This window comes from Apis florea, unplaced genomic scaffold (genome assembly GCF_048593485.1).
Source record: "Apis florea isolate Af1SG1 unplaced genomic scaffold, ASM4859348v1 contig_2291_pilon, whole genome shotgun sequence".
Lineage (NCBI taxonomy): Eukaryota > Metazoa > Arthropoda > Insecta > Hymenoptera > Apidae > Apis > Apis florea.
The window spans coordinates 3805956-3833370 of NW_028256553.1; the positions used below are offsets into that span (position 1 = coordinate 3805956).

Consider the following 27415-nt stretch of genomic DNA (forward strand, 5'->3'; position numbering starts at 1 on the left):
AAAAATATGAATATTTACATAAATACTTTTACTTTCATTATATAAGTAGATATATATGTATTCTTTATCTAATATTTAATAACATTATTATCTAATTAATCTGCAAAATGTCATTGAATCACTTCAAATTTTTATTCTTGATAAATCTTTCAAACGTTTAATTAAATGAACGATTATATAATGAAATAGAAATTTTGTCATATTTTTGAAAAATTATAATAACAAAAAAAATAATCGTTCAAATAAGATGCAAAAAAATACATTTTTGCTCATTCTCATGAGTAGTATTTTTTATTAGTGATCGCGTTCATTAATTTAAATATTAAATCGATTAACCGTATATATTAATTACTTTGAATTATTTTGTTGCATATGTATATGTATATATTTACACGTTATATATTATATATTTTCAAATTCATTTTCTATAAAATATTAATTAATTAATTAATAAATTTCTTAAGAAAAGAAATTAAATAAAACGACCAATTAGTATTATTCATTTTTATTAAAATTACACATAAGTATACAGATACTAAGTATACAAAAATTACAATAAAATTAAGTAGAAGAGGTTCTCTTGGAGACGGTATGTACAACAGAATATATTTATACGTATTATCATATTATATATTATATTATATTTTATATTATGTATAATATATATAAATCAAATATCTCTCTATATGCATACACATGCGGTATGTATAATGTATAAAGGAGTAATTTCATTTTGGACATAGAAAAAGGACAAGTTAGTAAGTTTCGTGTGATAATACAAGGTACATACGAGGTTCGTTCGTCTTCTTCGTTTACGATCACGGACGTTCATTAGTTCATTTGGTTAAAACGCACGATCTTACGACACTGAGGAGAAATAATTAACAAAAAAAAATATGTATATGTATATATATATATATATGTAAGAAATATTATCGTTAATGATACACCTGTCCTCCGCTTAATGGATTCGCTTACTCTATTTATTGAGCTAAACAAAATAAAAATCAAGTTAAATGCATGTGAGTTATGCAACACGTTCTGCTCGCTCTTCCTCGAGTCTGATTTAGCGACGTTGCCGCGGCTTCGTCACCATCAAGCACAATTCGTTCGAAGTCCAATTGACCACCGCCATTTTGTCCCCTGAGCTCGATCACGTTTAATTGACTAACGCAGAAGATAATTAAAATCGATGAATTATACAAAACTAGAAAACTGTGAATTGGCCGAGAATATCAAAATATTAAAAAATAATATATAAATCGGAATTAAAGTCGTGGCGAAATAAAATTGTTCTTATAAATCAAAATTTCAATTATATCCCCTTATTTTATAATTTCGTTAAAAGTTATCGAATCAAGAGATACGATATAATTTTGTATACGTTTTATGTACGAATCGGTTGAAAATAAAATAGTAAAAAGATCAAATTATTTTATTAATAATTCCATAAGGTATGATAAAATTTAAAACAAATAGTTTTCAAAATTAATTTCACATTTGGAAATTGCAAATTTGGAAATCGATGATTAGAGATGTCATTTTAAAGAAAGAAATTAATTTTCATATTAAAATTTTTCTCTCTTTAAACAAATAAAATTTCAATTATTGAAAACTAAAATTAATACTACGATTATTTAAATTTTTAAAAAATAAATATAGAAAAGGTGTTGTTTTTTTTTCTTCAAACGAAAAAATATTACAAATTATATAATTATTTAATAATATTTTGCTTGCTAAAATTGAAATTAATATCGTTATAGGTTTCTGGGTACAAACTATGTTCTCTAAAGTCTTCTCCAGATTTAATTCGATCATCGTACAATCAAGGATAATTTCTTACGAAAACACAGTTTGCACAATGAAAAATTCTACGCATAGTTATTAAATTATGGAATAATGAATCTATCTCATGAAATTATAAATTAACAAATTGACGAAGCCGGGCAACATGACACGACCCGGCAGAAAATAGACTAAACAAACAAACAATAACAACAATTAATAATAATGTCCGCCTCCGTGGCGATTCGCGCTCTTCGCACGACTTATGACACTGTGTTGAGTCACGCGTCGATTCGCGTGCAGCGTTTGCCGAGGACCATGGAAACGCTTATAGAAAATTCGATTATGCTACTCGAGAAATATCATTTTCATTCGTATTCGTGAAATAACATTGTCATGTTTATTTTATTTGAAAATTAAATCCTCCCTGATATCCTTGGCTTCATTTGTAAAATTTTGAATATCTTAACTATCATATCATTTATTATTTAAAGTTATTAGCAATTCTAACTTTTTTCAGAATTTATTAAAGAATACTAATGAAAATTTTAAGTCAATAGAATGAATCCAAGGGTACTGCAGAAAGCTAATAATCAAATTTTAGAATTTCATTGTCGATAAGTCTCTGGATACATTATTAAGTTATAATAAAGGGATAGATAATCGTTGTAATTACAAAGCAAACAGTTATTGTATGTGTAAATATATCATAAAAAAGGATTACGTAATATTTCTCAATTATCTTATTATAAGTCTATTTTCTTAAACTTCTTAAAATAATATGGTATCCAGTTACTTATAAACAGGATTGCATTGATTATTTATATATATATCATTTATATAAGTAAATAATTGTAAAAGAAATTTTACGAATACTGATAATAAATAAATAATAGCGCCACGATAATCAAACTTCTAAAATATTGCGTTCGAGTCCTGGGCGATCGATTGCGGAAAGAAAAATATAAGAATGAGAATAAAAGAGAGAGAGAGAGAGAGAGAGAGAGAGAGAGAGAGAGAAAGAGAGAGAGAGAAAGAAAGAAAGAGAGAAAAATGAAAAACGACAGTCGGAAAGGCGAGAAACAATTTCCCTCGCGAGCCTTCCTATTCATTGGTTGTATTTTGGCACGGGGATGAGTAACCAGCGCGTCTCTTTGAATTTGTTGAAGTTACATTCGCGTTATGAATATAATTTTTCTCGAATCCCATCGAAAAGGCAAAGAGAGCGCTCACTGAAAAGTTTCTACGTTATGTAAAAAATCGTAGTGCGAGTATAATAAATAAATAATAAGGAAAGCATTGTTCACGAATTTATCTTTTCTTTTTTTAAATTAAAAATAATATTTGCTTTTTATATATAAATCACTTTGATAATACCAGAAGAGTTATTTTGTTTTTTTCGATACGCTTTCCATTGAATAAATATCGTTTTAATTTAATAATATAGACGATTAAAGCTTCCCAATGAGAGGATTAACGATATAAGCTTCATTTGTTTGGATTATTTGTCAGGATAATTTGTTCAAAAGTTGTGAGATTCTTCGTTTCAGTTGCGTCGATGAAGAAGATTTTTCTTTTTATTTTACTTGCTCGATTAGCGAAGTTGTGGAGGCCACCGGCCAGCGGTTACGTCCACGATCATCCGTCGGATTTCCTTTATTAATTGCATAAGGTGTCTAGAGAGAGTCAAAGTTTGATTCTCGATCGCTGGTCTGAAAAAATTGTTTTTCATAATTAAATATTTGCGAAAAACAAATATATTATTAGATTAAAATAAAAAAAAAAAATAACTGAAGAATTATTGATGTAAGAAGGAAGAAAAAATGTAAAATTGGAATCCAAAAAAAGAAATATCGATAAATATAAATTTATTAACTACGAATTATGAAAAAATTATGAAAAATTTATTTTACAAACTAAAAAAGCCATCAATATAAATCAAATTTAACCTAAATTATTAATATTTATAGTTGACAAATAAATCATTATTTTCATCTATATATTTTTATAATAAATTTTTTGTAGCTTTACTAATATTGCATACGTAAAATCATTTATTTATATATTATACATAAGGTGACATAGAAGGAATAAAGAATATATTGCAATTTTACTTGCTAATTACTTTTAATACATAATTCATTTTAGTAATTTGTAAAGAAAAATATATTCCCTTGCGATAAATAAATATTGCGTTCTTAAAAATCTATCTGAATTGTTTCCACATCTAACACATTAATATTTTTAAAAATTTTTTATAACTTTTTATAATTTTTAATGTTTCATATTGATTATTTTCAATTAATTATTTATACGTATACTAACAATAATTATACGTATACTAAACAAAAGAAACATATAACAAAAGTGAGGAGAAAAAATATAGAGCTCAAATTTCGTTTTTAACTCACTCTGTCCGGGCTGTAAAGAGGCGGATGTTGCGCCGGAAGTCTCAGCGTGCTTCCTAGATCCCTCTCAGCCATTGTGTGCCCTTCGCTGGCACTGTCTCTTGTGTCTCTGGCGTCCTTAACGCTGTTCCTTCTAGTATCTGCGACTTTCGTCGGCGGTTGAATCGTCGTTTCACCGCAGGATCTGGCCAAAGTCGAGCCAGCCTCGCCTAAATCGAGCCTCAGCAGCTTCGTCGGTGCTTGGATGGTTGTCTCGCCGCAGGAGCGAGCCAAAGTAGAGCACAGGTCACCTTGAAGATCTCCAGTTCGCAACACTTTCGTCGCTGTCTCTACCGTGGTTTCACCGCAGGAACGGGCTAACGTTGAATCGGTGTCCATTTGACGAGTTACCGTTGCGGACACCTGGAAAAATATACACAAAAATTATATTGATATATAGATTTTAAAAAATATTTCAATATATAGTTCGAAGGGACACGTTATTTGATATAAGAGATTTTTTTTTAAATTGAACTATAATAGAAAGAAATGTGTAAACACGACGACTTCTATTTTTTTTTGGAGGAGAAGCACAATTTTTTTTAAATACATAAATCGCAGCTAGTTATAAAAAAAATCATATTAATTGACTTATATAAAGTTCTGTTTATTTTACTATTTTAAGCGAAAATATTTTTGTTTGATGATTTTAATATTAAATTATTATAATATAAAATATAAAAAAATGTAAAAAAACAAAAGTGTCTATGTAACATTATGTATTTTATTTTTCAAGATTGTAATTTAATATCTCTTTTATTTTTTATCTATTTTTTTCATTTTTTATAACAAACTCATCTATAATTTTATTTCTCATGATTTTAATTTCTGTTTAATTCATAATCAATAATCGATCAATTCTAATAATTATAACAATGAAACAAAGAGAAAGTTTTTAGAATCTTAATAAACTTTAATAAATACGAATTTTTTGGAGAAAAGTATTGATAAAAAATGGAATCAGTAAGTGATGAAAAGTACCTGGAAACCAGCGCTAACAAGAGCTCCAGTTGGTGCAGCTGGCGCTCTGACGATCTGTACATCAGCCTCCTTGCAATCCTTCGCGCTGGATACACTTTGCTTCCTGTTTCCGGTGTTATGCGTGCCGTTCTCGAGATAGTTGAGCAGCTTGTGCTCTTCTGTCGAGAACGTGCTCAACCCGGACTTGTAATTCTGCGGAGATTGGGGCGCCGATCGATATTTGGCACGAGGGATCATCACTGTCAACGAACGATCTCTTTGTTCGTCGTTCACTGGCACTATAATGATTTAAATCATTAAACAATACGATAAAAATGTTTTGATATTATACAAGCAAACCTAGAAACCTGGAATTTCACGATTAAACGAAACAAGACTAAAATATCTTTATAAATAAATCTATTAATAAATACGATTCTATTAATTTGGACAATCAATTAAGAAAGTTTATACAAATAAATAGAAAAGATGCTTATTCATAAGAATTGAGAAGCTTTCTTTATTATTACAATGTAATTTAAGATTTCTAATATCAAAATTTCTAAATTTTTCTTCTATATTAATTTATAATCCTTCACTTTCTTGTAATAAATAATTTCCAATTATTTATTAAAACTTTCTAATCTAAAAAAATTTATAAATTTTCTTTTCCTACTAATTCTTCATTTTCGTAATAAATAATTTCACTTTTTTTTTTAATTAAAAATGAATTTCGAAAAATATTTACCTGATGCAGGTACCATGGTAGCTTTTCTTGGCAGATGCCTAGGTTTCGTGCTGATCTTTCGAGCAGGTCTTTTGGTCGGTGGCAGGGGTGCAATCATCTGTGGGGGTGGTGGCAGAACGTGCGGCACGTGGTGTGGAATTGCTAGATCCGTCACGCTACCCTCGCTACTGGTATCCCCGCCTGTTCCAGGAATCATTGCCCTTCTGTCGCCAGTTCTTCGTTTCCGACTTGGTTGACGGAAACACGCCATGCCGACGCACACCGCCAAAAGGCCCAGTAATATTGCACCGGTCGTAACCAGAGCTATCAGTAACACTGCAAACAGATTTATGGTATCGTATTACAGTATTTTTTAAAATATGAAATAAAATTTTTTTATTATTTTTTTTATTTTAATGTTATAAAGAATAGATAAGAAATAGATGGTCGTTTCGTTGTTATGTATATACAATGTATTTATGAAATATATATTTTTATTTTTTATATTTGTATAACATTTCGAATTAAAGATAAAAATAAATAGTTATTAATATACAGTATGTTCACGAAGTTTTATAATTAGATTAATATACAGATATTTGTTTTAACTAAATACAGTGAATATAAAATATTCGTTTTGAGATAAATGTTATGAAACAAAAATATTCTTCTAAAAATTGTTTGATATAAGGATAATATGAGAATTGTAGAATATGAAAAAATTTTCTGTAAATAAATGCATAGAAACAGACAAATTATTTAATTTGTTTTTTAAGTAAAAATCATATAATTTTTTATCAGTTCATTATTGTTTAAAAAAATTAATTTATATTGAAAAGATTACAATATTTTCTAAACTATTGATTTTTCCATATAAATGATTTAATATTTTTTATTTTTTTTAGAATCAGATTTCATAAGAAATAATGAGCTGTGATTAGAAATTATGTGACTTTATTTAAAAAAGAGAAGATTTTTATGTATCTATTCACAAAAAAATTATGTATTATATTTCGTTATACTAAATAAATTTTTTAAGAACATTTTTTCATAACATTCTTAAAAATAAAACAGACATTTTATAATTCAATTCTATTCTCAATAATTGAAAAAATCAATCCTAAAACTTTGCAAAAATATATGGTATATCGATCGTTTTAACTCGTTCTAACAATTTTATAAATGGTTATAATTCTAAAATAGAAAAATTTTTACTTATGTCATAATTTTATCATTTAAATGATAATAATAATAACAATAATCTCTGTTCTACAGAGATTTATTTTATAATTCGAAATTTGGTAAGTTACTATTCATTGATTCATAAGAATAGCTGTATTTTTATCTTCTTTAATTCATATAATATTATTGATTGAAAGCAGGAATGATCTATATTCAATTGTTGTCATTGCTTAATTTTTATTAATTTCGAGAAGAATAGAATATTTTATTTGAAATTCATCCGTTCGTAAAATATATCACGCATTTAAAAAAATTTTTAAATTAAAAATGGATATAACTTTTTCACTTTTTTCAAAAGTAAACTTAAAAATTATAGTTTTTTTTCTATTTTGAATGAAATAATTTACAAATTTAACTATTTATTTTCCATTAAGGCATTGCAAGAGATAAATTAAGAAACGAATAAAATACAAAAATATAAATACATAATAACAATTTTGTTAGCTTTTGTAAGACTAGTAAGTATTGTAAGATTTGCGATAAATTTACCTTTGAGATTAACCTGGCATCGCTGACCACTGTGCCAAGGGAAGCACTCGCAGACTTCTTGACCATTAGTATTCGTCACGCAATGTCCTTTGTTGTTACAGCTAGGACAACCTAATGGCGCCTGAGAGCAAAATCTTCCAGGATATGCAGAATTCTCAGACAAATCTGCCCAGCCCTCTTTGCAAGAACACTGATAAGAACCTCGTAGATTGAAACAGGCTGCATTTGGCGAACAATCGTGATGAGGTCCTCCGTCTTCCGTTATGCATTCATCAAAATCGGTTGCTTCAATCTGAAATAAAAAATTTTTACGTATTAATGATTTCGATCTACAATTCTTTCATTTTCATTTTAATATCTAAGCATTATAAAATCTTTTATATGATAAGTAGAATGGAAATATTTATGTATTGAAATTTTTATGAATATATATCAAAGAAATTTATACTTAAATAGAGATTTCATTCCTTAAATATAATATATATTTTATTTTAAATATTTTAAACAATTAAATTTTGTCATAAATGCATAAATATTCACGATATAATAATAAAAATGCAGAAATTTTCGAAGATCGTTTGCAAAGAATTTAGATCTTTTTGTTGATTTATTCTCTCTCTCTTTTCGTTTGAAAAAGAATACTTACTACGTCAAGATTTTTCGAAGCAAAGACTTCAGTGCCTCCTAAACTATAATTACTTCCAATCAGATATTTTCGAAGTACTTCTTTCAGCCTTGTTTCATTAGCATTATCGCTGAGTTGAACGTGGAATTCTACTTTCGTTGGATCAGGTGTGAAACCAGCTATCTTCAGCCCCCTATAGATGTCTCTGAGATCACTCTGCATTAGAGTCCTGTCTAAGGCGTCTTTTGTAGGGCCTAGTAATTTTCTGAAAGCTGTTGATGTCGAATCGTTCATGCTGGCTTCGTAAATCACTGGCTCGTGTCCGATTCGATCCAATCCAACTCGTAACGTATAAGTATAAGTGGCTACAATCATGGATTAAAAAGGAAAATTAAATTTGAAAAAATTTTCTTAGAAATTGATAGTGGATTGAAGTCAAATGGGCATAAGAAAAGACAAAACCGTATCTATTTGTATTCCTCATTTGTTCTATTGTCAGATCCTGTTGATCAAATCGTCAGATCAAATCAGATAACAAATTGACAATGAAATGTCAGAAATATTTCATTTCTGTCATCAGACAATGCAATACAGTTCTGTCGCCAATCTGCAGTCAATTATACGAATATAAATAAAATAGAACGTTTTTGACACGAATTTATCTTTAAAAAGATTTGTTATATTTCTGCAATCAATCTACTAAAAAATTCTGTTATAATGTATCAAATCTGTTGTCTTTCTGACGACAAACTTTGGTGTCAAAATTTCGAAATATACTAAAAATGGATTTTCTTATTAATTTCATTTATATTTCTTCATTACAAATTCAATGATTCTCTAATACTCTATTGTATGTGTCTCAAAAAATGAATCGTAACTTAATCAATTTAAAATAAATTAACTTGAACAATAATTTGAACTTACGTTTACAAGGTCGATCAGGGAACATTCTCGCAAAACCTGGTCGACAAATGCATCTCATTTCACTTCCAACTTCCGCACATATTTCAGCTCTAGAGGCTCTACATTCTGGAGTGCATTGATTGACGATAGGTTGAAGAGATACTACTGGTGCTCCAAGAATTCCACCAGCTAGAACTCTATGAACTTCGTTTCCAGCTGGATCTTGTTCATCTCTTGAAATATCACCATATTCAGCCTCCACCTATGAAAATATTTATATAAGTAAAAAAATTATTATTATTTTCTGCAGATAATTTATAATAGATATAGACCATTGTGTTTGTGTACTTATATGAAATTTAAAATTTTAAACAAAAGTAAAAAAAAAATAATACAGAAAAATATATACTAGAGATATATATAATAAAAATACATTTTGGAGTAGTACTGATTCTAAATATTGAAATAAACAATTTGATATAAAAAAATATCATAAACAATTTTATGATATTTTTAAAATAGAAAGTAAAAACTTAAATTTTACACACTAAATTTAAAATAGTCATATTTATATTATTTAAAAATTCTCAGAACTTAATGCAGCATAATATATAATTAATTTAACATAAATGTATTATATATATATATTAACTATTGCATATTAGAAATTTTAATGCAATGTAATACATAATTCATTATGCGTTGATATGAATTTCATATACATCATATTTCAAATGTTTATTAAAAAATTCAACAAAATATCAAAATTAAATTTTAAGCTTCAATGATATTTTTGCATATTAATTTTTATATCTTTTTCAGAAATTATTAAAATCTCTTATATGAATCTTTCATAAAAATTCTATATATAATATACATTATTATATAAATTATAATATATGTTTTTTTAATTATATAAATATATAATTGCGTTAATTTTTATTATTTAAGAAAAATATAATACAATTAAAATTAAAAGGATACTTATAAATAAAATTTATTTCTTACATTTACCTCTTCAGCACCAGGTGCCGGTGGTTTCTGATCGCTCATCACTACGAAGATGGAATCATTGTCGACAACGTTTTCGAAGGATGATGGTATTCTAGTCACTATCGATTGCAAAATCGTTGATGTAACCGTAGAAACCACGCTAGTCGGACGTAATAACGTTTCTGTCACCGTTTCCACTGTGGTTGATGTCAACGTGTGGGTAAGCAGTAATGTTCGAGTTGTAGGTGGTGAACCCAATACAGATGTTTCCGTTCTCGTTACCGTTGATGTCTGGAATCGTGTCACCTGTATGATAAAGGATTGTAACAACGATTGAAGCATAATTTTTTTATAATTCATTTTTCTTCCTTACAAAAACTTGTTTTGTAATTTCGTCAAATTAACTTTTTAAACTTTTTAAGAAAAATCTATTACTTAACATTATTAACTTTCTTAATTACTATTACTATAGATTCTAGAATACTATAATACTTATAATTATTATAATTGGATTTTCAAATAATTGATAAAACATTAACAGTTTTACTTAGATTAAAGTATTATAATTTTAATTTATAATTCCAGATCTATATTTTTTATTGAAGAATTTCATTATTTTATCAAGAGAATTAATTTATCTAATGATTATATGGAAATTAAAAAAAATTTGATTTGATTGAATATCAATTTTAACGATGAATATCGAAACGATTTTAAAATATCTAATAATTCTGTCTTAACTTCTATTCGAATTAATATATCTCTCACCTCTTTAGGTTTCATACGCATAGTTGTCGTTGTCTCATTACCAACTTTGCGCGTATTGCTGACATTCTTCGTCATCTTGATTACCGATTCGTTTCGTCTATCGACATTCTCCAACAACGTGTTCGTCACCTTCGTTATCGAGCTGTCAATCCTGGTGACAACACTTGGCAATTTCTTCGAAACTGTCTCGTTCTTTCGCTTAACTTCCGTCACTGGTGAAACGATCACCTTCGAGACTTCGTTCTTCGTCATAGTGGGTTGCGACTCCTTCTTCTGACTCGTGCTTACCACGTGAATCAAACTCTCTGTAGCTTCCACCTTCGATGATGGTAAAACGATGTCGTGACTTGACTCCAAAAATACTGGATGCTCTGGTCGTTTCACCGGATTTCGAGGAATATCGGTATTGTGTGATCGAGTTGGTTCCACGTCCCTAGTAGAAGACGATCTGCTTGGTTGAATGTGATCCACTTGGACTGGTCTTAGCTTCGTTGGGATTACTAAGTTCGTGGTAAGCATCGCTGTTGGTTGCACCGATATTCTGCAAGATTTCATCATATATCACAATAATGTATATTGAAAATTCAAAATTGACGACATATTAATTAAAAAAATATTTTTAAATACCTAGATACAGGTCTGGTGTCGAATGGTCGCACTGTGTATATGCTAACGTGCTCCGTCTTCCTGGTTTCGATTGGTCTAAGTATTTCAGGCACGTCTATGACTACTGGAAGATCAACGGTGCCGTGTATGATAGGTATCTTCGATTCAATATCTTGGACCACTGGTATGTGCGATGTTGCGACAGCTGTCGCGATTTGAATCGATCCAGACACCGCTACCGCTGGTCTCACGGTGGCTATTTCGAGTGGCCTCGTTGTCTGAGTTACTGGTGGTGGAGGTACCATGTCCTGGAAAACATAAAACTTATAATAAATCGTTTGAAATGCTTAAGAAACCGATCGTATTTGTATTATTTTAATTATCATATGTAAATTTCAAAGTACAAACGAGATTAGATTCTTATGCAAAAACATATTGTTATTATTTGATATTGTTATTATTTTATTACATATTACAATCAATAGTCAAAATAAGCATATGCATATATGTTAAATATTTCAGTTAAGCTTTCATATTTCATTCGTATTTGATTATAGATGATTAAGATATTAATATCATCAAATCTTATGATATCAGAATGGTCATTTTCAAAATAAATTAATATTAACTAACAAATATAAATATTTAAACATAACAAATATGAAGAATACTTATGATTTATCGTAATATCAATTATTAATTAAAATTATTAAATACCCAATATAAATAATGTTATATGTAATATATCTATATTGATTTGTATATAGATATTTTACAAGCATAAATTTTATATATAATAACTTTTAATAAAGCTAGCGATGAAATGTTTAACTTTTAATAAAATTTTAAAAAATTTTCAAAATTTTGTCCAGTCTAGCAAATTAACATAATAAATTTACCTGAGACAACAATTCCACGATAAAAGGCCTAGTAAGAGATGGTCTTGGGCTAGGAGGAACCATGCTAACACTGGGCAAAGGCGCAACAGAAGATTCTTTCAGAGGAATATACTTAGGAGGAGGCTTCAAGCCGGATTCATTAGCCGTAACGAATGAGAATCTATCTTCAGTAGGGCTATTTGTTGTGGTAATATCAACGGGTGGAGGCGATAAACCGACAACATCTCTCGAAGGTATGGGTGGTGGTTTCAAATCTTCCTCTTCGTTTTTATTCGATTGATTGAGGCCAATCACAGGTCTTAATGGTGGGGGCATCATGTCTCTAGAAGGTACGTTCATTCCTTCCATATTAGTCAACATGTCTCCAGTGGAGGTTTCAATAGGCCTTATTCGAATCTTGCTCTCGTGATTCATGGAATCATCTTTGTTCGCATCTTGGGTCGCAAAATTCGTCTGATAGGAAGTATCTATCTTCTCCGTATTCTTTTTCTTGTCACTCGAATTATTCGTTGTGATCAACATGCTTGGTGGCCGTTCGGTTTGCGTCTTACTATCCATCTCTTCGCCAATTGCCTCCACAGGTAGGGAGAACCTAATGTTTGGTCGAGTGTCAGGTTTGTTATTAGCTGTTGAAATAGTGATTGGACCAGGTACTTGAGGTTTAGGTTTGGTGACTATGTGAGGATACTCTGGATGAATCTTAGTTGCTGAACTATAATCCTGTTGAATTATCACAGCATGATTCTTTTCTAATTTGACAGGATTAATGCTCGTCTGAGGAGGATATTGACTTTCCATTTGATGAGAAATGGAGCTGTTTCTATAATGATTCTTCATAATTTCACTCCTGTTGACCAGAATCTCTTGTCTTTTATCGCCAGCTTTCATTTCATTCTCCCAATTAAGATCCATAAAACCACCTAATTGAAAGTGGCTCTGATTTAATTTTTCAGAATAACTCAAACTGTTGTTCCCAAACTGTTGTTCTGAGGTATCTGGTTTACTTTCATTAAGCCGGTTCACATGATCTGGCCTAACTTCTGAGGTTTGACCGATGATCTCTGGCTTGGAATACAACACAGGTCTAGTTTCCACTTTATTTACAATAGTCGGTCGTGGATATGGTCTGTTAGGTTTGTCCAATTCGGGAACGAATTGCGGAATGATCGCTGGTGGCTTCAGATCTATAGTGTCGTCATGTTCACGATTAGATGGCGTAGATGTCTGTTGATTCTGTTGATTCTTATGGCTGATCTGAAGCACTTTATTTCCATAGTATGTCGATGGTACACCCTGAACTATGTCGTATTCGGATGTTTCTTTATAACCATAATTTGATTCTTCGTGTCCAGTGTACACACCAAATGGTTTTCCTTGAACTATTGGCGTCTCATAAGGTTTGCTATTGTAATAATTAGGTCCATACTGTGTTTGAATCGATACGTCCTCGTTTTTATGCGCAAACGGAATTCCTGGATTGATCCAAATAGGTTTTTTCTTTTGATCTTGCTGAGAATCGATTTCACCAATTTTTCCTACCATCGTATTATCAGAAGCTACATAAGAATTCTTGTTTGATGATGTATCATTATTGTGATCGTTAATCAAAGACGTATCACCTTTCGTTTTATCGTATTTTTCAACTTCTTTCACCTGATTGTGATACTTGACCGGTTCAGAGGCATCACTTTCTGAATCCAATGTCTTCTCCGTCTGCGTACCACTGTACCAGGTTTCTTGAGTCTTCTCAGGCTTGACATCCTGATTAGATGAAGCCTCATTGAACTTCTGCGTTTGAATGCTTGATACAACTGGCCTGTCATTTTGCTTTAACTTGAGATTCAAAGGATTGTGATACTCAATCGCTCCAGTAGGCACGTATTCCTCTGTTCTTTCGGTTTGTGGCTTCATCTGCTCTATACTCGTTGGTCTCTTTTCAGGATAGAAATGAGGTGGCCTATTTTGAAGATCTGTTTGCTGAAAAAAAAAAATGGAAAAATTAGAAATAAGTGTGAAATACAAATAAAATTAAGATATAAAAATTAATGATATATAAATGTTCCATTTGTATAAAACATTCACTTTACCTGAGGACGAGCCCCAAACGAAGGCTGCCTCTCAGTCACCACATCCCTTACCAATTCTCCAGGCATAGAAGTTGTTATTCTAGATGGTTCGTGATGAATCTGAGGATTGGTGATCGGACGATGAGGAAGCACGAATGTGTTCGCGTTCTTCGTCGGAAGCCTCTGAGGCCCGTTGTAAACTGGTTTCCTGATACCAGGCCTTTCCGGGTAAATCGGTCTATCCAGAGAAGGACGACTGGTTGTCGATCTCAACGGTAGACGCGGCCTCAGCCTGTTATTCATCAGAATTCTCGGCGGTTTCTTGTCCGACTTCCAATTAGAATTCAAGATGATCTCGTTTCCTGAGTCTGGCTTAGCCAATAAAATGTATCGATGCGAATTGTCCGATGGATTCGACATTTCCGTTCTTCGAGGCGGCGTTCCGGCCTCTACAGGCTTTGAAATCTTTGGATATTGTCCTCGTGGCGGTAAATGATTGTTGGAGTGTACGTGAGGATGGATAGCAGGATGAGGAATGCTCTGAGGTCGAACGTTCACGGTTTCCGGTCTGTGATGAACCAAGATCTCTGTATGCACGTGACCTTGACCGCCAAGGACACCCGAGTTGTCGGGATGTTTGATCAAATGCACGTCGGATGGCTTCTTTTCTGGCCTCACCAAGGATACTTCTAATTTATCTTGCGGTCTTTCATAATCGAAATGAGCTGGTGATAAAGGGATGGTTGCTGGACGATTAGAAGGATGTTTCTCGGGTAACGTCTTGAAGTTGAGTGGCGGCGATGGTGGTACCATATAATCTGCTGGATCCTTTCCATTGGTGTATTGAGATAGATTTTCTACCTAAAAACGTTTGAAATTTTATATTTTTATTCAAATTGTTAAGTTAGATTTTTTAATGAAAATTGATATACTTGTAAGAGATATATCTGTTATATATTTCTAAAAAATAAAATAAATTGATATTAAAAATTTATAATAAAATTTTCCATTTATTATTAAAAAGTTTCTTTTATTTTATTGATAATGATATAACATATGCATTATTCTATATAAATATTTAGAGTATTAATATTATTTGATTAATTTTAAAATCGAAACAAATAAAAGTTGGTATGTTAATAATGTCGAATTATTTAATAAATAATAAATAATTGAAGTTTGCATTGATGAAACGAGAAGAAAATTCTATTTGTCGCACTCTATTTTCATATCGTTCTCATTTAACGTGAATTTGTTTGAATTAACGTGAAGTTGTTTGTAATTTAATACGTAAACCTTAACCGACATTCTTGTATATCTTTTATATTTATTTTAGTTTCGAGAATCCATTCTCCAAAGATATTCTACGAATATAACATTCTCTATATGATAATATTGATATAATTTCTATTAATTTCTTTATTATAAAGAAATTGAGACTTACTTTTCTACATAAATATAAATTTTACAATATAATAATATCGTTTTCTGTATCATTCATTTTTCGTATAAACATCCAAAATTATTCTATTTCTAATAATGCAATAAGATCATTTTTAATTCGAATGGCAAGAATTCTTTCAAGTTCAGATATATACATTATACGAGATTTAAGTTATATTTTTGAATTTATTTAATAAATTTTTGAATTTTTGGAAATTCAATATATCGAAAAATTAACTTACCCTTTGAATTCCAAGGAAACCTAAACCAACCTCTGATTCAGGATAGGGTGATGGATCGTCGAAATATTGTCCACTGATGTGGGGTTCGCTCGTGTCACCGAATATCAATGCCTGAGTGCCACCTTGAGGAATTACCACGTTGGCCACCTGACTGGGTTGGATATTAACCAACAAAGGTTGCCCGGTTGATCTATCGATGACGTGTGGTACTTGATGAACTATGGGCTCCGCTGGTGTTGGTTTGGATTCCGAAGTTTGAATGACAATCGAAGTTTCGGGAAGTAAAGGGTCTTTCTGGGCCCATGGTGGTCGCTTTTGTTCCTCGGATGGAACAGTTGGCCAAAGTTTATCCATCGATGGCTTTCCTAGATCGATTTTCTGAAATATTGATCATAATGTAGAATTGTAATTCGTAGTATTTTAAAAAATTTGAATTTTTATAATTTTTGAAATATAATAAATCAAAATTATATAAATTGAATTAGAATCAATTGAATCGAATTGCTATATAAAAGTTAAAGTTTTTGCAGTTTTGAGAATTTTGAGAATTCAATATAAAGCATTTTGAAACTTAAAAATAGACAATAACGAGATTGTAAATCTAATTATAGAATCCTTCTTTATTTAACGTAGAATAAATGAAAATAAATTGTTATTTAAATAATTATTCAAATAATTAAATTAAATTTTCATTTCGTTTTATATTATCATATTATAATATTTTAATATTATTTGCATAATAATGAAAAGATAAATTATCTTATTATTTATTACTTTTTATTATTATTCGAAATAATCATACGTTTGATAAAATCATTTTTCAAATAAGACATTAAAATTTAATTATGAATATGTTTATTTTAAGTAAATTTATCTTTTATTTTAATTTCAAGTAATTGTTTTTCCTTAAAAGATATCTAATCTTATTTTACACATAATTCTAATTGTTTTAATCCTCAAATTTATCTAAAACTTAATCGTCATAATAAAACATAATACACGATAATAATAATAATATTAAGGGAAACAATGATTTTGACAATATTAATAAATAAAAATTAATGTGTATACCTGATCAAACTGAGGATGGGACGAAGGAAGCTTCAGGGGATCCTTAGCACTCCAAGGTCTTCTTGTTTTATCAGGACTCCATTCAGGTTCCTTTGGATTCATATTTGGATTCGCATACTGTTCCACGTTAGGTCTATCGGGTGGCTTCAACAGAGGATCGTTCTCTAACACATCTTGCTTCGAACCAATCCTCTTTGGGGGGGTCGGTTGAACCGGAAGCAGCTTTTGAGGTTGTTTCAACGTAGGATTCGTATCGACAGGCATAGAGATAGGTATCTTCAAGTGTTCCTCGTAGATCTGATGCGCAGGATATATCTTTATCTGTGGACCTTTGTGACTCTGAAGGGTTTGCTGAGCATCATCCCGATCGTTCTCCAGGACCTCGAGAACAGGATGGACTGGAATGTTGGGAACTGGTAACGGTGGTGGTTTCATTCCTATGTTTTCTTCGTCCTCCAAGAACGTTTGAGGCGGTCTTGGTGCCATTTTTCCTGGTTTACCGATGATCACATCGCTATTCGCGGTGATTACCTCGCCTGGAGAAATTGGAATTCCATCTGCCAGGCTGGATGCAACTTTATGACGCGTCTCTGCGATGTAATTGTGGTTGAGGTTTGCCAGATGTGTACCTTGAAGAATTTTGTGAAAAATAAATTATTTATTAAAAATAAATAATAAACTTTTAATTTTAATCATTAACTTATTTACAAATTTTATATTATAAATGAATTGTGTTTAACAATTGGAATCAATCGATTACATCTTTTTTGTTTTACAAAAAGAATTACCTATATTTTGACTTTCAGCAGCTTCAATGTCTCCATCAGCGAACTCAGCGACAGGTATGTAAATAGGTGATCTTTGCGTAGTGACTTCCTGCGTTTCTGCCTGTGGTATCGAATCATTCCTTCGTGTTGCTGTGGTTTTACCCTGAAGTAGGCCAGCCATCGCAGTAATCACTGGACCCAAAGCCGACAAACTATTGATTCCTAACGAACCTAGACTCAGAAGATTGCTCACTTGAAGATCACTCGTGTTTTGATTGACAGGCTTTTTGTTCTGCCCAGATTCTGCGGAAACCGTTACATTGTTCTCCTATAATTCAAATATAATCAAATTAAAATCTTATCGTAAGAATTTTAATTACACACATATTTTTAGTTATTTAAAGTCGAAATTTAGTTATTCAAATTTGAATATACATTTAAATTAACACATTTAACGATATTTACATCATGGAATACATATGTTAGAACGAAAAATGATTAATTTGCATTTTATATTACATTTCTCTCACTAAGTATATTCCTTTATGTAATATTTGAAAAAATTGTTTATTTTTCAGTTGCTTTAATTAATAATTGAAGTCTTTTAACCAAGTTTTTCGATTACCTGATTAATTTGTTCAGTAGGTTTCAGATTTGGTTCGTTAACAACCGGAGATGGTTCAGTAGATACAAAGCTAGACGAAATCGTTTCATCCTTCTGCACTTCCACCGAAGAGGTGGCTTCCGGGTAGTTGGTGCTGGTAGTAGGATCAATTTGGTCTTCCTCATCGAAGAAAATGATCGTCGAACCAGTGACCACGTTTTTCACGGGATCAGAGTGGTGTGCAGTTGTTAGTAAAGCGTTCATGTAACCAGCATCTAGTAAACTGGGTGCTATCGATTCTGTTACCACGTTTTCTACAATGTGCGACCTCGAAGAGACTGTTGTGGAAGTCTCTCCATCTGGCCCCGCCTGAAAACGAATAATTCTCAAAATTTCTAATTTAAATTAATATCTATTTATTTGACACTTTTTTGGATATATGAATAAAATAATGTGACGCAATATTATTTTTCCATTCGAATGTGAAATGTTTTGTTAAAAGATTTGTTTAAACTCTGTAATTAAGTATAGAAACTAAGTAATTTTTATCTTAATATTTTTTTTTTATACTTTTTTATGTTCTTAAATATCATAAAATAGCAAAACATGATAAAGGTGTCGAAAGAATATAATAACGATACGAAGCAATTTTGTAATATTTTCTTAAAAAAAATAATTCTTACAAAATATACATTATAATTATATTTATAATTATATATTGAATGTTTCTTCGTCTTGTTATCTTTAAATTATTGGCATTTAATATTTTTTTAAACATAATCAAATATTCCATTTATTTTATCTTGATGGAAAAATGATATATAAAAAAATTATTATATTATATGTTCTTTTCAATATCAAAAATTTTTTGTTTGAAATATTTTTTAAACATAATAGTTTAATTTAAAGTGAATTCATGTAAACGCGAATTCAAAATTAAATGATTCATCCTATATATTTAATATAGGATATTTATATTTTTATTTCGTGATCATCATCGTTAATTTTTTTTTTTTGGTCATTACATAGATTTCAGAAATTTGTCCATTTTTTTCTGAAATCTATTAAAGAAAGTAAAGAAGTACATTGTGAAAAAAAGCATTGAGAAGCAATAATGTAAATTCTATACTTGTATTTTTGTACACTTGTATACAAAATATATTTTATATATATTTTATATATGAATACTTAGATATTCAGTTGCACGCATAAAATTTAAAAGAATGAAACGTTCGAGGAATAAATTTCCTTTACTTTTTCATATTCTTTAATAAATAATATTCAATTACATTTTAAAAAATTGATAGATGAAATATATTATCATAGAGAATATGAATCACAATATTTTTTCTATGAATGCAAAGAAGAAAAACCTATTAATAAATCTCTATACAAATGAATTCTTAATTTTTTATTTTACAACAAAATCTATTTATTCCATAAAAATTTATGCGTAAAATCTTAATTTTGAAACAGAAACCACTATGTTTTATGACTGTAATAAACATTAAACTCACGATCTCTAATATCTTAATTAACCGACTTACCTGAAGCAACGTCGTAAAGTAGGTAAACGTGGTTAGATACGTCTTCGTGGCAAAGATTTGAATAGGTTCCGGAGTGGGATTCACCATGGCTGTCTTCGTGGTTTTCTTGACAGGCACTTTCTCCAACACAACATCAGTGGACGTCGCCACGTTCGTACGAACCACTGTGCTCCCTTTCTCCAGGAAGGTATTGTAATAAGTATAGGTAATATAATAAGTCTTCATGACGTCTGTCATGTTTTCTTCCGTACTGTCTAACGCTGTTAACGTGGTCGTGACACTAGTTGGACGAGGAGGTGGTGCAGATTCTGTTACTATGAGCTGAAAATTAAATGCTACCAGTCAATCTATTCATCTACTAAAATGATTGGCTCACCTTTAGAAATTGAATAGTTTTTTTCATAAAAATTCTTTTATAATAAATAAAAAATAGAAAATAAATAAAAATACTGATATAAGAAGATATTTTTTTATAGAAGAAAATAGAAAAACCATGGAAAATGAAAAAGACTTTATTTAATTGAAAAATATGGAATAGATTAAAATATAAAAAAGGATATATAAAATTTTTTCATAAATTATTTTTTATATTAAATAAAATTTATAAGAAAGATGATAGAAAGTTTTAATCTAAAAAAAAAAAAATATATATATATATATAAAATTGATTACTTGCAATTATCTGTCTTTTTTATCTGTATTATAATGATTTCATTTAACATCAATAATTCTTAACTGATTATATTATAATTAATGTCATTTTTAACGAAATTGAAAATATTCTAAATTTTAATCCTAATTAAAAGTGAAATCAAAGTTGAAATATAATTACATCGACAAAATAATTTAATTCTATTTCACGAATAATAAATATATTAAATCTCATATTATCATCGCATTAACACAAACCTGAGTAATAGTATCACTAGTTGTTTCTATTTTAGTACGTCCATCCTCCATGAAAGTCTTTTCCAGCATCCTAGTGCTGAGATATGTGTTCGTTTCCGGTCGTGGCGCTTCCGATGGCTCGAGAATCATGTCCAGATAATGTTGAGGGGCGGTAACCGTATTTGTAATTACTTTAGTACTGCTTTCCAAAGCGTCGTTTATATCCGAATGATCGGTGTTTAGTGTTAGATAGGTGTAAGTGGTTTTGAACACTTCTGTGCGTAACGTTGGAGACGCTTCCAATGTTACCGCTGCAGTTTCTGATCCAGGCTTTCTGTGACGTTCCTCAGTTGCCGTGTTTGCTATTACCTGAAAGAATTTATTAAATTCTTATAATATAACTGTATATTTAAATTATTAGTTAAAAATATTTTGAGAATATTGCATTAATTGGTATTAAAGTTTAAGATATACCATATTTTTATAAGTTTAAAAAAACAAATTGAAAGAACTTTTATTTTTATCGATGATGGTATACAGACATTGTAACATTGTAATATCTCCAAAGAAAAAAATGAAAAATATTTTGAGTTAAAAACTCAAAAAGAGAATATAATACTAAGAATTATATATGTGAATATAATATAATATATATTATATTCATTTGTATTTTGATTGTCATAAATGAAAATTTATAATTTATTTATAATATCATAATTTAAATCAATAATAATTTAAATATGATTAAAAAACATATATAATATTTTAGAAGATTAATGAAATGAACAAGTGAAATGATATAAAAAAATAAATACATAAAAAAAAGATAGTAAAAAAGGAAATAAAATTAAAATAAAAATACTATTTAAAAACGAATCCAAAGACTAAAATAAAATTTGAAAGCACAAATAAAAATGTCTGTATTCGAAAAAAAAAAAACAAGAAAATTAAAAAGATATAAAAGAAATTAAAAATATAAAAAAGAAACAAGTTCATGTTCATATTCGAAATATAAAAATATAAATTAAAATTCAGATTGAAGGAATCAGAGTTGAATAAAAAATGAAAAGACAGGAGAAGTTAAAGAGAAATTCATAATAGGTTTAAAAACAGAAAAGAAACGTGACATACATAATAAAAAAAGATTATTCCTATTATACTCTACCTGTTGCTCTGTCGACACGATAGTCGTTCCATCCTTCGTAATAGTTGTAAGATACGTGAAGGTAGTTGTGCATGTCTTTGTGACAAATTCATTCGGTTTATCTTGTGGAAGCATCATGACGACCGCGTCAGACAATGTCAGCGTAGGCTGAGGAATCGAGTTTTCCCATCGTAGAGCCGGTGTTGGTCCTGCCACAATCACTTCGACTCCATTTGACATGATGCGAGTGGCCAAGTTAAACTTTCGACCTTCTTCATCTTTTCCTTCCTGTTCTCCTATCGTTACAAATTCACGATGAAACGATTATCATATTTACACTTTAACAATGTCAAATTATATAAAGATATTTATTTTTTTTAAATAAATATATCTGAAATAAAAGTGAAATAATTCAGAATAATTTATAGTATTTATAAATACGCCTGAATAATCATGCTTTTCATAAGAAATATCCTGGAAATAATTATTCAGACGCCAGAATGTAGACGGTCACTGTACATGGTTAAAAAATAGTTTTTGAGATAATCAAGAAACAAAAATATACAGAATAGACTAGAAATACAATAAACGATAAGAGATTGAGTATGTACAAGATATCAGAATTCATTTACAGTTATGTACAGTTCACTCAGAGTCTATTGTACAGAAAATAATTTAGACCACTGTAAGCCAATCGAAGTGAAACTCGAAGGAAGACTGTACATCTCGAGCGTGGTAGCCACGCGAGAGAAAAGATATTATTATTAGTCTAAAGAAGAATATTATTTTTTACAATGATCACTTAGTGTCCTGAACTAATCATTCTTTAACCATTTCACGATTTTCACAATTCTATAAACTTTTTTAAAAATATTCTCAGAAAAGTTACCAGTTTCAACAATCATTATTTTCAAATATCATTTCATAAATTTTTATAAATCCATAACATGAATACTTTTAGAATTCAAAAAACTATTATTTTCAATTCAAATATTCACTTCATATCATTTTCAAACTTGAAATATATTTCTTTATATAATGCATTAATTATTTTAAAACCTAAAGGAATATCAAAGGGATCCCTTTAACAAGATTTTGAAGAACTTTGAAAAGGAAAAACTTGGAAGCTTTAAAAATATCGACAATTACTTCAGAACATTCTATGACCACGATAGAAAAGGCTTATCGCAGAGCCAGTTATAGCTACTCACCAGCAACGGGCACCGGGCTATACACAGACGAAACTGAGTACGCTGACGACTCCACGGTAGGAGTGACGGTCACCGTGACGGGCACTGTCAACGTAAGGGTCGTCACTCTCGGTCGGACGGTCGTCGAGGATGTCACTTTCGTCTCCAGTCCGTTTAGTTGCGTCACCACGTAAGTATACGTTCTCAGTCGTGTCGACGTAACCACTGTCTCGGTATAGTAAACGCTCGTGCTCGGTTCTAAATCCGGGGTTTCGGATCTGGTCTCGTGCTCCACGTGGACCGGTTTCGACGGCAGAATCTCGGGAAAGTCTGGCCTCGACAGGGACAAATACAGGTCATCTGCCAATCCTGCCTCGATTTCCTCGGGGGTTGGCGACGAGATAGATGTCGTCACTATACCCTCGATGCTAGGTGTTGCCTCGAGTACCACGGAAGTACTCGTTGAGTCAGACATATACTCGACACCAAGGGGGATCACGCTTGGGATCTCGGAGTCGTCCAAGTAGCTAAGGGTGTTGGAGTCGAGTGATTGGGACGTTTCTAACGGTAGGACACTTGCGAAACTGGGAGATATATCAACGAAAAGTGTCGAAGACGAAGTGAATTCTGTAATTGACTCTATGGGTTGTACCGTCAAATTATCTTCTTTCTCTTCAGATTTCGTTGCGGTTTCTGGAATCTGTTTAAGGGTGAAATCTATCGTGTCTGGGAAAGATCTTTCAGTTTCTGATTTAAAACTTGAGGTGGTTATTACAATAGGGTAATTATTGATTGAGAGAGATTGAGTCTCTTTATTGAGATCTTCGGTCGATTCTTTTAAGGTTTGGGATTCTTCGGTATCAATTTTGGGAGAATCTTTGGATTCGATTTGAGTTACCGTGACGTGAGATTTGATATCTTTTTTGAGGGAATTTTCTGTGTTTTTAGATAAAGATTCCTTCTCCGAGTCATCAGTTTCAATTAATGTGGTATTGGATTCTAAATATTTTTCAAGAGAATCTTCATGATTTTTAGGTGAAGTATCTTCAAAGTCAATTGCAATAGTTGTAACTTGGAATTCGATATCTTTTTCCCGCGACTCTTTATCTTCTGATGAAGAATCTTGATAACTAGTTTCAGTAGATGATAAAGAATGTTCGGTGTTATTAATTTTTTCTTCTTCCTCGGCAATTGTTGTAGTTTCTCTATCAAAAGTTATTACAGTCTCTGTTTTTTCTTCAGAATTCAGAACAGTGATTGTAGTTTCCTCCACAGGTACTGTGGTTTCTATCGTCTCGACTGTCGTTGCATGCTCTTTTTCTTTTTCATCCTCTTTCTCATCGTCTTCTTTAATCTCAGGATAAGTGGTCGTTGGAACATTTTCTTCCAATGTCTCTTCAAAACTTTTTTGCGTTGTGATTATTACTTCTTCGTCTTTTCTTGATTTTACAATCGTCGAAACTTCTTCAGACTTCTCTTCTTCTTTCGAATCAATAGATATTGTACTCGTTTCATGATCAGCAACATTATGTGACGTTTCTTCAGATTTTTCCAACGCTGTTTCTTTTTTCTCGGACAGATCAGGAGTCGCAGATGTGGTTAACATGTCCTCTCTGTTCGAAACATTTTCATCTTCGTCTTTTGTCGATTCAGTCGTCGTTGGAATTTCTTCATTTGTATTTACCTCTTCAGTCGTCGTATCCATATATTCTTCTTCATATTCATTTTCATCTTCATCATCAGATGGTGGGAAAAAGAAATTATCAGTGATAATAACTGGCGAACCCATGACACTTTCTTCGACAACTTTTGGTTCAATCTCTTCCGTTTTACTTTCAATTTCAATCTCGTCAGGTTTACTATCAATGACATTAGGCGGTTCCTTCAATTCAGGCGTGACTGTAGAAGTAACATCCTCCTTGTTCTCCATTTCCTCGTCATTTTCTTCCTCGGAATATTCTTCGTCGTATTCAGATGATGGGGCAGTGAAGAATCCAGTTGTGATAATTGCGAAACTCGGTGTAGATTGTACCGGTCTAACAGCGATCAACTTCCTTCTAGTAATCCTGGCTTTCTTCTCAGTACTAGTAGGCGTAACTGTAGTCGATCCAATTTTCCTGCGTCTGGTGATGGTCACTTTGTGTTTTCCAATTTCCGGTTTAAAACTATCAGTCTCCAAATCGCTGTAAATGGAATTAGCCAATCCCAAAGTCCTCACTCGTGTCACCACTATTCTTCTCGGGGTGTGACTAGTCATGGTCAACGAAGATTCTTCCACTTTGGAAGTAATAGGCCTTCGTCTGACAACAGTCAATTTATGCTGTCTTCCATTTTTTCTAACTACAGGAACGCGAATTCTCACGCGTTTTCTGGGTGTTTCCTCGAGGTAGTCTTCATCAAACGAAGTCACGCTCCTAGAATTCTCTTCAGGCAACCACGTGCGTTTGTTATCGATGTCGCTCGTTAATCGGTAGTAGTTGTCAGGGTAGAAGTCATCTGAAAAGACGACGTTTTCTCGCTTGCGTGCACGCACTGTGATCCTCGCCATCGCGTACATTGAATATGTATTCAAGGGTATATGTGTGTGTGTGTGTGTGTATGTGTATGTGTATGTATGTAAGTTACAGCTAGGGCAATCATGAGCAACAGGCGAAAGGACATATTGAATCGTCTTGAATGTGTTAGGCCAGGTCATTCAAGGGTTAAATAAAGATATTGTCAAACACATCCCTTATTCGTTCGATTTCGTGCACTTAGTAGAACAGGGCATTGTTATCGATCTATATCTGCCGGCGCGATCCGTTGTCCGACAAACAACCATAAACAAAAAAGAGTACCATGCGTCGCGTGTGGGAGCTTGTCGCGTGTGGGCGCGCGTGCGGCGGCGGATTCAAGGCTATGTTAGTGAGATGAGGAGGAGAGCCACAAGTGGAAAAAAATTAGGAAGGAGATAAAGAAAAGAAAGACTGGGAATGCGAACAGGACGTGAGATGGACGTGAAGAGAGCGAGATGAGTCTTCTCGATCAACCGAAGCTGCGAGCTTTTCCTGATGCTTTGAGAAGTATTTCCACGAATGAAGAACAAATCTTCGTAAGGATTCGAATTGCACGCAAGATGTATGATTATCTTAGAATTCGTTGCAACACGCGAACATAAATGAGCCAGGGAAAGGTCATCAGCTTCGGTCTAGGTGGGTTTTTCTGATGATGAATTTCGTGATGGACATTATTGATCGAATGATGATAGTTAAGGACAGAAGAGAAGAAGGATTATCTAACGACGTGTGTACGTCCAGATGTTAGGTGTGGATAGACGTGGAAATGTGCCGTCCGACGTCACCCACTACGCTCTCGAGACTCTGTGTCGGCGCGTGTGCGTCCAGCGAGTCCTCGCTCCCCGCCAGGACGGTGATCTCCTCCGATCCCTCGTGCAACGAAGGCGGGATAGATGGTCGTACTTCGACGACCAAATCATTGCCGGTGTCTCGTCGTTTTCGGGACGAGCTGGCTGTATCGGTCACTTTCACGGTGCTCAGAACGGTGCTGAACTCCCCTGGCCTCCTACCGGATACGTACAATGTCACCACACTGGACTCTTCCCTAGGCGCGCTATCCTCTTTTCTATCGTTCGATTTGCCCCGGCCATTTCTCGTTCTGGACGACTTTTGATACTCTTGAACATCCTCCTCCTCGTCGGAATATTCATAGCTATCGTGTTTGTAATCCAAATCAGCTGGCTGATGTCTTCTTTCGACCTCACCGGGCAAAGTGTTGCTCTGGGTGAATGGAGGGGCAGCGAACAGAGGATCCAACAGAGGATTCGCGTTTTTCTGGGGCTGGGGCTGCTGGAGCAACAGTAATAACGAATTCAAATTCGCAGCTGGCAAAGCCGCCGTGGGTGTGACCACTACCGTGTCTGTGATGAACTCTGTTGCGGTCACTATATCCGTCGAGGTGTCCACCAGGGTTGTAAGTATTTCCTTGCCACGAAAAGTGAGCGGAATCACGG

The 27415-nt window shown here is 32.0% G+C and overlaps 1 protein-coding gene across 5 annotated transcripts in view; it reads right to left on the reverse strand.

Moving 5' to 3' along the window:
* Positions 1–489: 489 nt before the first annotated feature.
* LOC100869349 (uncharacterized) overlaps positions 490–27415 on the reverse strand; it is a 125677-nt gene continuing 98751 nt past the window's right edge. The window contains exons 3-22 of one of the 5 annotated variants that reach the window (XM_086903449.1): positions 23428–25902; positions 22238–22512; positions 21094–21441; positions 20185–20505; positions 18659–19006; positions 18055–18361; positions 17267–17895; positions 16196–16573; positions 14532–15371; positions 12445–14421; positions 11567–11853; positions 10940–11480; positions 10187–10477; positions 9200–9440; positions 8297–8640; positions 7651–7942; positions 5941–6255; positions 5214–5491; positions 4197–4595; positions 490–3497 (exon numbers count right to left, since the gene is read on the reverse strand). In XM_086903449.1, coding sequence (XP_086759575.1) covers positions 3462–3497; positions 4197–4595; positions 5214–5491; positions 5941–6255; positions 7651–7942; positions 8297–8640; positions 9200–9440; positions 10187–10477; positions 10940–11480; positions 11567–11853; positions 12445–14421; positions 14532–15371; positions 16196–16573; positions 17267–17895; positions 18055–18361; positions 18659–19006; positions 20185–20505; positions 21094–21441; positions 22238–22512; positions 23428–25902 — 10922 coding nt within the window. In that variant the 3' untranslated portion in view covers positions 490–3461. Of the gene's footprint in view, positions 3498–4196; positions 4596–5213; positions 5492–5940; positions 6256–7650; positions 7943–8296; positions 8641–9199; positions 9441–10186; positions 10478–10939; positions 11481–11566; positions 11854–12444; positions 14422–14531; positions 15372–16195; positions 16574–17266; positions 17896–18054; positions 18362–18658; positions 19007–20184; positions 20506–21093; positions 21442–22237; positions 22513–23427; positions 26987–27415 lie in introns of those variants that run through there. The other 4 variants (XM_086903450.1, XM_086903448.1, XM_031916893.2 and 1 more) reach the window with 4 other exon arrangements.